Source organism: Nanorana parkeri, unplaced genomic scaffold, assembly GCF_000935625.1.
Source record: "Nanorana parkeri isolate BGI_ZX_2015 unplaced genomic scaffold, ASM93562v1 scaffold526, whole genome shotgun sequence".
In the NCBI taxonomy this organism is placed as follows: domain Eukaryota; kingdom Metazoa; phylum Chordata; class Amphibia; order Anura; family Dicroglossidae; genus Nanorana; species Nanorana parkeri.
The window spans coordinates 138,866-154,178 of record NW_017306794.1 but is presented as its reverse complement, the minus strand read 5'-3'; the positions used below and the strand labels follow the sequence as shown (position 1 = coordinate 154,178).

The window sequence follows — 15,313 nt, the reverse complement described above, 5'->3', positions numbered from 1 at the left end:
TACACACAGGCCTTCTATCTATCACATCTCATTATAAGTAAATGCCTATACAGTCTGTATAGTTCTATATTATAAATAACAAAGAAGCAGGTAGCACCCTTAGATGACACAATGCAATAGATACTGTTGTCCTTGAAGCCTGCTGCTAGTTCCCCTACCAATGTTTAATTCTTAGCCGGAATCAAAATAACTTATTTACCTTAGGACTCATATGATAATTGAAAGTGATTTTAAAGGCAAATCTATTTCAATTGCTGCTTAAATCACTTACAATGGATGCTACTCTTTAATGCTTAAATGTTTTACAGGGTTGTTTGGAGAAGGCAGGAGAAGTAAACAATCTAGGACAACATAGCTGATTTGGAAGAATTCTCCAATTCAGCTCACTTTCCAGTTTAGTTATGCTGTCCTTGCTTGTTCACTTCTCCTGCCTTCTCCAAGCTCTTCACCCTTTTGTGAATAACCCTGTAAGTTTCCTGCAGAATCAGCTGGTCCCCTGAGCACTGGTCCTGATATCCTATTTTAGGGTGGCTGCTTTCCCTTGCAGGGTCCTGTGGAGCCACCCTTGTGTGTGCTAGTAAGCTGTGTTTGTCTCCACAAAAACACAGGCACAGCAATCCCCTCTTCTCCCTCCTACCTTCTCCAAGGAATAGACTTCAGTTTGATGTATCTTAGCCTAGCCTAGAGTCACTCAACCTGCAAGACTAAAAAGAAAACGTGAGTGCAGGGTGCTATGACTCTGCCCTTAAACACGGCACCCTGCACTCATTGATACAGGGAGCGACGGTGGTGTCATCAGATCAGCTATGTGCTTTTTCCTCCAGGACCGCCCACACCTGGGAGAATACCAAAGAGAAAGAACCCAGAGCATCAGAAGCCCTGCCAGAATACTTCAGAAAAAGCATAAAATACAGATGGGGAGGAGAGTTATGGGGGGAGAGGCCCCTGCTGGGGGAGACCAAATTTCAGCTTAAAATGCAGTAGGAGGGCATGTTAAGATTCTGTAAAAATATACATAAACATATTTATATTACCGTTTGCGACAGTTTTAGAAAGTCAGTAAACACTGCAATCAGTATCTTATTACAAAATGACTTGTGTAACAAAAGATTATATCAATTTATCAATTTGTGGTTGAACAGGTATGCAATATCCCTGTGGATATTCTAGAGCAAAGGCAGATCCCTAGTTATCCAACAAACATAAGAGCATTAATTTGGATAATTTAACTCAGGTCTGTTTTAAAGAAAGTAAAAGATTGCTCACTGCAAGTCATAAAAGTGAAAAATAGCGGAGTTGCCATTCTGAAACAAGACAGAAGAACATAAATGTTTGGTTATTTGGAAACCAAAGAAAAAATACTTAAGGAATTATTCATTACAGCATTTAGGGTTGGGCTGTATATATTAGAAGAAGTATCTGAATCAGCAAAACTGTAGGCATGAAGTGCAATTCTATCCAAAATAAACCGAGCCTTCCATGAATTGTGTCTGAATAAACATAATTACCCTCATTGTGTTGTTTTTGTTCTTGTAATTATCCAAATTATTTTAATACCAGCAGCTCAAACACCAAAAAACCTTTAAAGTGGTTTTACACACCCAATTCAAAACTGGAACAACTGCGTAACTCCATAAACTAAATTGTATATCCTCAAGATACTCAGAATTTGAACTTTATTCATGCAATAGAGTTGATTTCCAAAAGGCAAATAGACTGTTCCCTTTGCAAGGGAATATGCACTTTAGCTTAGTGAATGAGGTAAAGCTCTGCTGACTTCCATCATCCAATCATGGGCAAGCAAAAGCACTGTTTTTTTTATTATATTTGCACATAATAGGGTATTCTTAGCAAAGTAAAATTTTCTCCACATTTACAAAGCTCAGGGAAAATTCCCCATGCATAGTGCAAATTCCTTTGAAAAATGAACAGCCTATTTGCCTCTAGTAAATCAACCCCAAATATTCTGGGCAGTCTTTTGACTGCATGTGAGACAGGAGTAGGTACTCGAGTACTGACCCAATCAGCTTCTCTCTTTCATTTTCAAATATTAACTTTACAGACTGAAGAGAGAAGCTGATTTGTTGTCATGGGCAACTGCTCCAGATTCTTCTGCTCCAGTTTGATAAATTCATCCTTGTGCATTTTTACCCAATGTGTACTCATACATTATATAGTTCCAGAAAGGCCTGTGACATTTGGTTAATGTACAAAAAACAATAAAAATGTATTATGTGACAAAAACTTCAGTATGTGACTACAAAAGATATTTTTTCAACATATCTACATAAAATATACTATCAACAGTAACCAATATATATATGTATTGTCCCTATCTATATTAAAGAGGGGAGCTAAAACTATGTGAAATGCAAACACTTTAATGTTCACAGAGTAAAAGTAAAGAGAAATAAAAACATTTAAAAATAAAATAAATCCCACTACTGTTAGCACAGGTCCTACGATTCTGTTACAAAATGTATTGCCAGGGATTTTATATATATAGTAAATGTAGCACAGCAAATACTATAATTATCTGTCAACACCAGTCTATGATTGTTCATAAATGGTAAGTCCATCCAGCAATCATTCTAAGCACATTAATCATCCGAAGTATTGCTACAAGGTTTATTTAAATGATGACTGTTCTATAGAGACAAGACCTCATATGACAGGTACACCCCCTTTCCCTAGAACGGAGTCTGCCGAAAGAAAGGTATGGACCCAAAACTCCAAATAATAGATCTCAGCACAGGCCTATTAAATCCCTTATATGCATTAAATAATAAACATCCATACAACAGTTTTAATGTAAGAAGACAGCTGAATGAGCAAAGCGATACCCTCACCAACATGCATATACTCTTTTATTGTCCAATGGGGGAATTATGTGACATGTCAAGGATTTGGCTTTGCTATCTGGCAGAATGACTAGATCACAAAATGGGCTACACAGAGTTACAAATCCTTTGGCAGATATAACAGTTCTCATCTATCTGTTTCAACCATTTATTTAGCTGCTTGCTTAGAGTTCTGCTTTGTTTAATTTTGACAGTGGAAATAGTGAAAAATTAACAGTTATTTTGAAGTGTTGTTTAATCACCAGTAATGTGCTGACATAGGAAAAAAAATACAGGGTCTCATTTCAGGTTAGAGAAACTAGTACAAGATATTCATGGATGAATGCTTTAAATGTTGTCTTTTGTTTTATTTTAAATAGTATTTTTTGCATCAATACTAATAATCAGCACAAAGTTACACACAGAAGTGGCTTCTCACTGAATGTACACTGTACTTGCAAATCATAATTCTGCAGGATTCCGTTTCGCCAACTAACAAGCTAATAAAAGAGACCAAATTTAAAGCTTGACTGCAGCCAAATGTTTTCGATTTAGTTTTGAACTGCATGGGGAAAGGATTAAAGTGTTGTACATGTCCTTGTAGGAACATGTCTCTTCTCTTTCTGTCCTGGTAACACAATGTGATATGCTGACACACAGGATGTCACCGGGACAAGAAATTAACAAATATCTCTTCAACAAGACCACAGTCAACACTAAAAACAGGACTGAGGTTCTAAACCTTCAAGCTTCACCCTTTTTTTTCTGATCACAAACCGATGAGCTGCTCTCTTCTTCTTGTTTTTGTATAAGTAGTAAATGGTAGTTGGGGAAAAGCTAGCAATATAACAATACCTGAAAGGATGTAGTGCATGCTTCTTTCATCCATTCCAACCTTATTGTTAGCCACACAGAAAAAGATACCAGACTCATTGTTGTTAGAAGAAGTTGTCAGGGTGCTTACAACCTGCGAAATAGAAAGTACTTTTTGATTAGCCAAACTGACGGAGAAAATATTAAAGGAGATTATCCAGTACACCTGTTAAATTATCAGTCTACCAAAAAGTGATATTTTAGTTACAGATGGAGTCTGCTGGGCCAAGCCAGCCCTTGGCTATTTATATCTTGGATATTCCAAAAGTAAGATATTCTTGTCATAATTCCAAACTCTGTACCTATACAACTAGGAGTTTTAGGTGTTCCCACCCACCTTAACAGCACCTTCTTTTGTATTTTCTATAATATATGAAAAGATCTAACAGGGGGTTCATGGACCCCTTTTCAAATGGCCAAAGCTTGTGTGCAGACCCAGAGGAGCAATAACAGAGATATCTCCAACAAAGTTTATTTTTTTTAAAACTAAAATTTTTACCTTATTAAACACTGGTAAACCCAAATTGGTTTGTATTGATGCCTTGATCCCCCTCTTTCCTTAGCTATTTTTTGTTCATAGGTCAAATGTTTGTTTGTATTTGTAGTGTCACGTTAAATTGATTCTTTGTACCAGAAACATAGTTCTAGTGCATTTATAAAAAGGAAAATTGCAGAATACAATGTTTAGTTTTGATGGTTTAAAGTACTTTACTTCCCAGATGGAAGAAAAAAATAATAGCTATGATAATGTTAATGCAATCCTGGCTCCGGTTAAACATTTCGCTAATCACTCATTTAAGAACAGTGCCCAGTTTGCCTTCTTGTCCTTGGTGACAGGGGACCTTGTCCCTGAATTGACCAAGCTTAGTAAGATGTGGTTTTATCAGAGGAGAGTTGAAGTTGTTACACTACATATTTATTTTTATCAGTATTATAAATATTACTATAAACCTTTTCAGATCAGTTATTGACCACAGGGGATTTTGAGAAGTATGGCACATATTTATTTTTAGTATATTAATCAGTATATTTACTTTTTTGCTCCAATATATAGGTTATAGAGGTCGGGGAGCAGAGGGAATTAAAGTAAAGTAAAAGCTTCATAGTAGTGGCATTTTGATTATGAACTACAAGAAAATAAGCACAGTAAAAAAAAAAAAAATGTAAAGGCCAGATAAAACCTTTCATGTTATTGAGCCAAATAAACAGACTTAACTCATTTGAAATATGTGCAATTAATGGAAAGAAAATCAGGTTGAGTCTATAGAGTACAATGTGCCTTTATATTTCATATAGGAGCAGTACACTATAAGAATGTATTGTTTTTGTAATATGAGCAATAGGCAATAGATGGATATGTTTCCATACAGATACATAAGGCAGCACTCAACTGTCTCAATACGGTCCACGGCCCCATTGTTTTGACCGTTGTCTAGAATTGCTATTTCAGTTGAGAATTAGACGAGACTTTCTCTTGCAACTGTGTCTAGGCAATTTCTAGGTAGGTTTTCCATACTGACAATTAAGCAAGTTAATGTGCAACTTCATCAATCTTCTTTATTTCATTCCTCTGTTCATAATAAATACTAACCCACTGTGGCATGTAAGGAGAGATAAGGAATGCCAGAAATAGTTTCAGTAACAGTGGTCAGATATTTGAAAATGCAATCATCACTGTGGGAGTTATCAAAAATACATCTCTGCCTGATCTCAAAGTATTTAATTCTTAGTACTGTATGACCCATAATGATATAACATGTGTGTATGGACAGAAAAGGGAAAACTCACATCCATTCTAAAGGCATAATTGTGCTGTATAGGTAGTTGTGCAGCAACTGTGTTATTCTAATGTTGATGTTACACTCTTTACGGTGCAATGTGCTTGCAGCAAGTATTTAGGGTGGCTGAGACTCTCCCAGTGGGCCTGCATACAGTGTCCATGGGAAGGGGTTAGGGAACTTAAAACATAGGCTGAATTTGTCTGCAATTTTTGGGCTCTGGCAGCCATATTGAGGAAGTTACCCATCAACTGGGAGACATGGTTAGAGAAGGCAGAGTGACAAAAACTGAAGTGTTCAAGAAGAGTAAATATCAAACATACTGCTCCAGAAAGATCTCAGCTCTCATGCCCATTACTTATACTGGGTGCTGGTCTGGTTCATCTTTCCAGCAGATAAGTACCATGAATATGAAGGCATCAACCCCCAACTGGGCTGTGGAAAACTTTTTTCTTAGTTTATTAAACTATGAAAAAAGTTTTCTGCTCTCCAGTTGTGCAATACTTCCTTCATATTCTTGATGTTCAAGAAGTCCATTTAGGGACAGACACCCCATTGAGTAGCATTTGCATTTAAAGGTGGCTCCAACAGAGATGTGGTGGCGGTTCCTGTCATCACAGTTCTGGTGTTTCCCTAAATATTTCTCTAAGAGCACTTCTGGAAGCAAGCTGCTACAGTTTGAACAGAATTTAGTAGGTGTGAGATTGGAATGGTCAACAGAAAAATAATTGTCCAGTCATGTGCTTTAATAATTATTGAAGGTGTTACTGTTATTGTTACAAAGAATAACGCTCTACAATTGGATTTTTTATTTCACAATGTCCAGTGTTTATTATACAGTATGCAAAAGACGGAATGGTAATTATTTTGCCTCAAAATTAGAAACAATTTAGAATTGGCCTACTAGTGGCAGCTGTTTAGGAGCTACAAATGTCCCTCATCTAGAAGTTGGATTTAACCCGATCTCATCTTTTTTTACTAAATGTGACTCAAGAATATAGTACATAGCAGAACATCTGTTACTTTTTTCAAAAAGTAGGTTATTATTTCATAATTACATGAACACTTGAGCACGTACAGGTTTCTGATCTAACTTTCAGGCTATAGTAAAACATGACAACAAATGGTGGTGTTGGATTTTCTGTGCTAGGATAACACTGCTGCCATCCAGATCTTGCTGGTTATTAGTGGATCTCACGATGAGCAACTGGGTGTGATTACAAGTCAGAGAAGATTAAGAAATCAAACCAATGCTTGATCACTCAATATAGCTTTATAAAGAAATTAAAAGCTTTACAATATGGGGAGAAAATGAGATGCATTTTAAAAAGGAGTTGAACCATTGTATCAACTAACCTAAATTATATGCAAATCGGTTTATTAGAATAGATGGATAACACAATTTGTAATTTATAGATACACATTCTACCCGTATTGCAGGCCATTTATCCCTGCTCACTCTGCCCTCTCTTTCTAGCAGCATATTTGAATGCAGCAGTGCCTGATTGGCTCCCAGTGCTGTTTGTCCTCTTCTTGTTGGAGTGCTGCTGCTCAGGAGCTTACAGTGGCGTATACCATGATAGATTCAAGTACTTAGTGTGGTTGGTAGTTGTATGTAAAAATACATACAACATCCAATAAAAGTTTATTTTAGTACACAACTGTATTCAGATAATGCAGAAAGGAAAAAATGGATGGTGGTAGCAGTGGATTTTTGCAGGCTTGTGTTCTCTACTACAGGGTTGTAAAGCTTATCCTAGCTACTAATCTGTTCAAGCTCATATTCTGTCACAATACTTGCTTTTAGACAAAGGTACTGTGCCCCCCCATTGAATTTTCTACAAGAGAGAATGGTGAATGCAGTATATACCACCTGAATACATACTCTGCTAGAATACCGAGCAAATGACCACAGGCAGGAGGTTTATGGAGAGATGTCACCAGCAGAGTCCCAAGTAGTAATGAGTTGCAAATTAAGCAATATAATAGCATCCACCTAGAGCTCCCATATCAGTTTTGGCAAATATTATTTACGTAAAATTTGCTTGCTAAAGCCATGCTCAGTTTCAGCCATGAAATGTAAAACTGGAATATGAACTAGCATATAGAAGCAGAGTATTACTGTTTATCAGGCTGGAATAATGATCCACAAACCAGTTCCTAGTGCTAATACACCATGCACCAGGACCTTTAACAGTGACTAATATAACAATAGAAACATTTAACTATTGTTTTAGATGTGTACTTACTTTGTTTTTGTCTTCAGAGGGCATGGTAACTACTTCAACAGATGGAGTGTATGTGTCCATTTTACTTTCTAAAAGGGGTATCCGTGTCATGCTCGGATCCACGTCACACCTTTAAATATAAAAATGATGAGATCATTATACACTTTAAATTACATGTTAAAGTGAGATTATAATCATATACTAATGTTTTTCTCTGTCTATTCACTTTTTGTATAATTTCAGTGTTCCCACCACCCTAAGGTTTAGCTTTTTCACTATACCCTCAAATAATAATAATAATGATAATAATTAGGGATGCACCAATACTGTTTTTTTTTTGTATCAGGTATTTGGTTTTGAGTACCAATATTTTTTTTCCGGTACTCACCAATACCGAAAGTCCCATTAAGGAACCTGGGTGGCGTGTGGTGAAAGGGGAGCATGGAGCCAGCTTCCAGGCCAATCAGGAAGCCAGCTCCATGCTCCCTGGTGACGAGGGAGCATGGAGACGGTCTACCGGTCAATCAGGAAGCCGGGCAGCGTGTAATGACTCGCCACCCAAATTCCTGATACCGGAAATTGCGGTATCGGGATAAGTATCATGAGCATTTGGGCGAGTACGAGTACTCGCCTAAATACTCGGTATCGGCATCCCTAAGAGTGAGAACATACTATTGCATGCTAAAACATATAGAGTAACAATACACAAGATATTATATATAACTTTGCACTATAGCGGAAAAGGGGTTAGCAACAAGGTTAAAGGGAATAATTAAGATATATTTTAAGTAGCTGTCTGTGTCTTAAAGTGGACCTTTACCCATATCTTTAAAATAACAACAAACACACCTTTAGAAAGGTTTAGTAATGACAATCTACATACACATACTTCTAGATAATTGTCCGCTTTGTATTCTTTGCATTCCTTATTTCTCTTTTCTTTCCCTGTCTTCTAACAGTGGCCATGTTTACTAAGGGCAGATTACTAGCTCTCCTAATACTTCCTGGATTACTGGCACATGTGACTAGGCATGTGACTAGGACATGTGACCATGCACATCATCTCAGGGGAAGAAAATGCTTTTCCCTGAGATCTCATGAGATTACAGATGAAATGTATTTATTTATTACAGGTATTTACATAGTGCCGACAATGTACACAGCACTTTACATAGTTACACATTCACATCAGTCCCTGCCCTCAAGGAGCTTACAATCTAAGGTCCCTATCTCACATGCATACATAGAGGGCCAACTTAGACAGGAGCCAATTAACCTAATTTCCCTGCAATTCTCTGCTGATGACAAGGCAATCCTAGTGTGCATTGCGTTGGCAAACTGAAGTCAATTTGCTCTTTTAAAGCAGGAAGTGAATGCTCTGCAAGTGTAAGTATTTCATAATCACAGCATTTTACACCTGGCATATCTATGTTATTATTAATCTTCATACATAGAGGCCCAGATAGCAAGCAATTGAGCTGGAAGTTTGAAAATGACTTGCTAAACTATTGCAGACTCGCCAAGCTTCACAATTTTGTTGCACAATTACAGCAAGTGTGCATTGCAAGTCTCCAGACCAGCGAGCTTGCAGAGCTCTTAATAAGACCTGCAGGACTCTTGCTGTAGACTTGCCAAGCAAATTTGCTACAAATTCAAAAAGTGTCAACTAGAACTTGTGCAGCAAGTGTTCTGCAAGTCTACAACTTGCCAGGAATATGTGCAGCAAGTTAACAAAATTACAATTTCCCCCTGCCACAAGTTTGTAGCAAGTTATCCTTGCTATCTGGGGGGATGCATTGGTAGAAATTGATTTCTTAGTGTAAAGGTCCGTTTTAATAAATATCAGAAGAGAAAGCAGTGTTTGATCAGTGATTAAGCATATCATTCTAATTCTATGCTTGTCTGATGTAGGGAATTTTAAGAATGAATTTGAGCGTTTGAAGGGATAGAGAATTCCAAATGACCTGTGAAAGTAAATATCAAAGACTAGGAGAGGCACATGAGAAGCATTGATCAGAATGGGGGTAAAAAAGGAGTGAAGAAGAGGGAAGGAATTTTGTTGAGATTTTTTTCCCACTTAGAACATTTTTAGCACAAAAATAAAGAAAGATTGCATGATTTCAACCATAATCTTATCTCTATGGCAGGACTACAGAAGTCCCATTGTTTAAGAAATGGAGCTACTTAGTAACAGCCACCAACTGGATTCCAGCAAGACCAGAAACTCTGAACCTAATTGCCGACTGTTATACCAAATATTTGTTAAATACAAACTCAGCAAATTATTGAAGAGCTTAATAAGGAGTTAATCTACCGCATAGCTGGAGACTTTTTAAATGAGAATCTGCCTTAATTTTAGGTCTCTATATTTATGCAACCTGCTTTGTTATTTGGACATATATGATGATAGATTTTGAGATACTGTTACCCATTATGATAAATCTGTAAGTATTAATCACTTTTTTAGGTTTTTCCCCTGTTCCATTTTCCTGAAATTTTCAGTGTCCAGATGCCCATAAAAACCTAGACTGTGGGCTTAAGTTACTACAGACAAATAGGCTGTTCACTTTGTAATTTGCACTTTGCAGGGTAGTTAAATGCTTAAGGTGCCCATACACCTTACGATTATCGGACAAAACTTTTCGTCCGATGATCGAATAGTCGTACGATTTTCGTACGGCAGCCCCATCCTGCCCCGATGATTGCAAGATTAATTTAGCCGTAATTAACGAAAAGCACTTGGGCGAAATGCGGTAATTGATTTGCCGTATTTTCGTTAGCGCAAGCGCAGTGTACTTCGTACGACTTTTGACGGACGGAAACGCCAGCAACCTTACGACAATCGTACGATCTAGCAAAGTTTTCAAACATGCTTGACCGTCAAAAGTCGTACGATTGTACAGTAATGTCGATGGGACACTGCAATGCACACATACGATTATCGGACGAAAAGTCGATCGCATACGAAAATCGTCCGATAATCGTAAGGTGTATGGGCACCTTTAGTTTAGTGAGTGTGTGAAATCTCACTTGTCAAAGAATACCCAATCATGTGCAAGGAAAATTAAAAAAAATTGCTTGCACATGATTGAATGATGAAAGTCAGCAAAGCTTCACCTTATTCACTAAACTAAAGGGGAAACTTACCCTGCAAATGCTCTTGCAAAATGAACAGCCTATTTGCGTTTAGTAAATAAACCCCTCAATGTGAAAAAGTGTTGTGTCATATACTGTACATACTAAACTATATTACATGTCTAGGACAATGTGCAGTGTGTGTGTATCTCCTTGTAATCAGTAATAAAGGGAAAGAAAACATAATTGTGTTGATTTAAGAAGTGTAACCACATCAAATTACACGCTAATAGATTGATTGTAACAACATATTACAGTCTGTATTTCATTTGATTGAATTTATAGACGTATGGAGCTGGGTAGGCCTAAATACTGTTAGAAAAACCACATAAATGACATGCCATTAATAAAGCTTAGCTGAGTGCCAGACCAGTTCAAGTGAACCTATGTTTTGCTTGTGAAAGACAAAGCAAAAGATCCACTTAGTTGTCCTAGGGTAGAATTTGTCCAATAGACTGTCCACTTTGACCTGCACAGACAAAGCATAGGTTTACTTTAAGAACAGCATCCAGCAACAAATAACCCTCTAATTAAAAAAATTAAATAAATTAGTGCTTTTTGTTGGATTACTAAAGTTTGTGTGTATTCTAAAAGAAGGCACTTCTAAAATATACAAAGTGATGACAGCATAGGACGACATCCCCGTACATGGACATGACCAAATTGAGAATGGTTGGTTTTAAAGTGGGTGGATTCTTTGTAGACCACCAGGAAAACCTTTTAGAATGTCTCCTTTTCCTAATACGTATAGTACGTATAGAACTAATTTTTTTTAATGATCTCAGTCTTTATTTAAGATTAACTGGCCATAAGCAGTATGAGTATCTTAATGGAGTAAGTACTGCAGAAAATGTAATTATTTCCACATGTAGCTATAAACAGCAACGTTCTCTTTGCTAATTTGAGTAATTGTTTACTAAAACAAAGCAAATAGCCCGCTTGCCATCTTCTGTTTGTACGTGAGCTATAAATGTCCAGCAGACAACTGACTCTTTTTCTTTCATTTAGACCTATCATGTCTTGTCCTTGATTGTGCTTTCCTGTGTATATAAGACAACAACTTCATATGGTTGAGACAAATTCTCATCAAGACTCTTTGATAATGTTAGTTGGACTCATTAGCATGTTGAGGCCTCAGAAAAAGACCAACGGCTTTTCTGACATTTGGGGTTTGTAAGTGCAAATCAGGGATTTGAGAGGAAGTGAAACAAATCAGAGTTTGGCAAGAAAAGAACAATAGGCACCATCTAAATCTCTTTGTTGATTTTAGTGAAGGTTGGAGAAGAAGAGAAAAGCAGGAAAGAGCAGGAAATTAAGCCATGCGTCATATCTCAAAAAAATAATTTAGGACTTCTGCAAGTAAGAGATAACCCTACAGTGACCAAGACCACAACCCACATATGTTGAGTACTCTGCTCATTGGCACATGGAATGTCTCGTAGCATGAAAAAAAACACAACACTACAACTCTTGGCAGATTAGGTCTTTAAATACTGTGTACGCCATAAGTTAAATGACTACTTAGTTTCTAGGCAGTAAGCATGACAAAGTTATTACCATGGGATAAAAACATAGGAGAAACCAACAACCTACATGGTTCTAAAAAAAACTAGTGCATTTATATTTCAGGGGATTTCTTTAGTAATTAAATGGAAATGTATGTATAGCCAAAACATTTTTTTTTTTAGTATTGAACAAAGTGGGAAAAGACAGGAGTTTAAACCCTTCTTTACTCTATCCAAAACAAAAATATTTAGCTATACATACACTTTACTTTTTGTAAATGATAACCAATGCAAAAAATAATGCCAGCAAATCATACCCTTATCATGTACTGAAACTTCATGTTCAGCTTATAAGGCATTAAACTTTAAGCCTCTATGTTTCTCTAATGAAAGGTTTTCTTCCAACACTCATATGTATGTGTAATAGATGAATAGGTAGGGCACTGCTTGAGACCCCTCTTATCAGTAACAAAGAGGTCACATTTTAAATAAGTGAACCAGTCAGGGTTGAGCATTTGTAAGAATTAAAGTCTATACTCTTAAAGTGACATCAAACTCAGGAGTTAAATCTTAAAATTGCACCTTAACTGAAAACATAAATATAGCTTATTTGTGTATGTAGATCCTCAAATCATCTCTGAATTGGTGCTGACACTGTCCTTCCTTCTGGAGGGTGGCTACATGGTCCCTGTGTGGGCTGTAAAGTAGCCAGCGCTTCAAGCTTGCTCTCGTGATGGACTACAATCTCATGTTCAGTTTACTAATTTGTATTGAGATTGCAGTCCATCACAGAAGTGAGCTCAAAAGCGAATAATCAGAGTACAGGCAGTCCCGAGTTACATACATCTGACTTACATACGACTCCTACTTACAAACGGAGGCTTTTACTGTACAGCAGGGGTAGTTGTAATGCTACCGTGCTCGTGCTGATGAGGAGTGCTTGCCTTTTTGGGTCTGGTTCGTAGTACTGTACGTACATTACAGGAAGTTGGCTCTTGTTAGACGTGCAGACCAGGGGTGCCCGCCTCTTCTTCCGGGTCACTGTGAGGTTTTTACTGCTGTCTATATCATCATTAGAAAGATTTGATCTCAATTCCTGTCCTTGAGACAATAGGAAGTGAAAAGAAATCTATCCCTATGAAGGGAAATTCACTCCTGTAAGAGTTATCATGGGAAAAAGGAGTCTCCACTGAAGCTTTATCACCAATCCTTGCTTCCACGACAACCCAACATTTTCTAAATCCAATTGTCATAGAAAGTGAGGTGAAATCTTCTGAACAGGGGCACATACAGCAAAACAAACATCACAGGGGGTTAACCTTTCCCTATGCTATCCAAAACAAAAACACTTTTTTTGGCTGGAGTTACACTTAAAAAATTACCTGTTCCCACTGACATACAAATTCAACTTAAGAACAAACCTACAGTCCCTATCTTGTTCGTAACCCAGGGACTGCCTGTATTACACATCTTTGGTTGGTTCTTTCAAAAGCTCAGAACCTGAGATGTAATACCTTGTATGAGAGCCCACATGCATCTTTATAGTTTTAACAAACCAATCTATAAATTCTAGATCATAATAAAAGGTAAGAAACACTATTTTTACTTTAAAAACAAAAGTCAGTTCAATGTAATTTGAGTCCCTCTGCTTTAATAGTAAAATTTTATTTGTTATCAGCTATAAGACAATAACTGAGCTATTTAATAAAGAATAAAAAGTACCCTGAAATAGCCAGATTCCAAACCCTTTGTTGGGATACACTTCAACACAATTGTTTTATGACAAAGACTAAACTGTCTCTTTCTTATAGGTTTCCTTATTGCAGGCTGCATAAAAAAAGGAAATAAGGAGAAATATTTTCTGTTAATTTTCCCCTGAATTATCATGTTTGCAATTTCCCAAGCATTTACCTAATGTATTGTGCACTATATTTGCCTTTTTTTCTTTACTCCACACTTTGTAAAGACCTGTTGTGAGCTATAACTTACTCTGTAGCTGCAGTATTGCATGGCTGCCACATCCAGGTAAATGTAGGAGGAGGTCTTCCGTAGGCTGTACACTGGAATCGATGATCTTCTCCAAGCAGCACAGACTCCATTCTGTCAAAGTCTGTCTCTTTTTCATAGATGGACGGTTTAACTAGAAGTCAAAGACAATTAATACTTAAAAATAAATAATTATATAAGTAACACACATAAACATATGCGTACTAGAGTAAGCATGGTAAATACAAAGGATCTAGTATGTAAATTAGACCTAAAAAAGTATTTACATGACCAAGAATAACATATTCCTCCTGCAATTTTAAAACACAGGTTGTGTAAAAAATAAGGAGAAAAGGAAAAAAAGCTTTAACTTAAACAATCCCTGTAAAAGAAGACAGGACAAACTCACCTTTTCTGCTATTTGCAGTGCCGAACTCCATTGCTGAGGAATCTTCAGCTGGAGTCCACAGGAAAACTGACACTTGAGGGCTAGTTCACGCCAGGTGCGGAGCAGATGCAGAGCAGGGCAGTTACAGAACGGATCAAAACTGCGTCCAATGTATTCCAATGGTATTTTGGACTCTAGTTCACTCCAGAGCGTTCAGTTCCAGAGCATATTGAAAAACTGCAGCAGGCCCTATTTTTTCTGCTCTGGAACGCACCAAAACACATGCAAATGCATAAAAAAAACACATGCAAATGCCCTAGAACGCACTGATAGCCATTTTAGGCTAAAACTAAACTGTTTTTTTTTTAAATATCCCGGAACGCGGCAAAACACACTACACTGCATGTGCAGAAACTTATGCAGATCTGGTCTGCATTTGGTGTGAACAAGTGCTCAGGGAGTCCCCCGGAGCTCTCAGGGAGTCCCCCGGAGCTCTCAGGGAGTCCCCCGGAGCTCTCAGTGGTTCCTCCCTCTAACCTCCACCCATTACAGGATACAGTAGTTACACAGAGGTCAGCAG

The 15,313-nt window shown here is 37.4% G+C and overlaps 1 protein-coding gene across 1 annotated transcript in view; it reads right to left on the bottom strand.

The window, feature by feature from the left end:
- The window catches only part of LOC108791089 (vascular endothelial growth factor receptor kdr-like), a 115,506-nt gene that overhangs the window by 53,572 nt on the left and 46,621 nt on the right, over nt 1-15,313 (bottom strand). The window contains exons 10-12 of the mRNA XM_018561472.1: nt 14,349-14,499; nt 7,741-7,849; nt 3,696-3,807 (exon numbers count right to left, since the gene is read on the bottom strand). Of these exons, the coding sequence (XP_018416974.1) occupies nt 3,696-3,807; nt 7,741-7,849; nt 14,349-14,499 (372 nt within the window). The remainder of the gene's footprint in view (nt 1-3,695; nt 3,808-7,740; nt 7,850-14,348; nt 14,500-15,313) is intronic.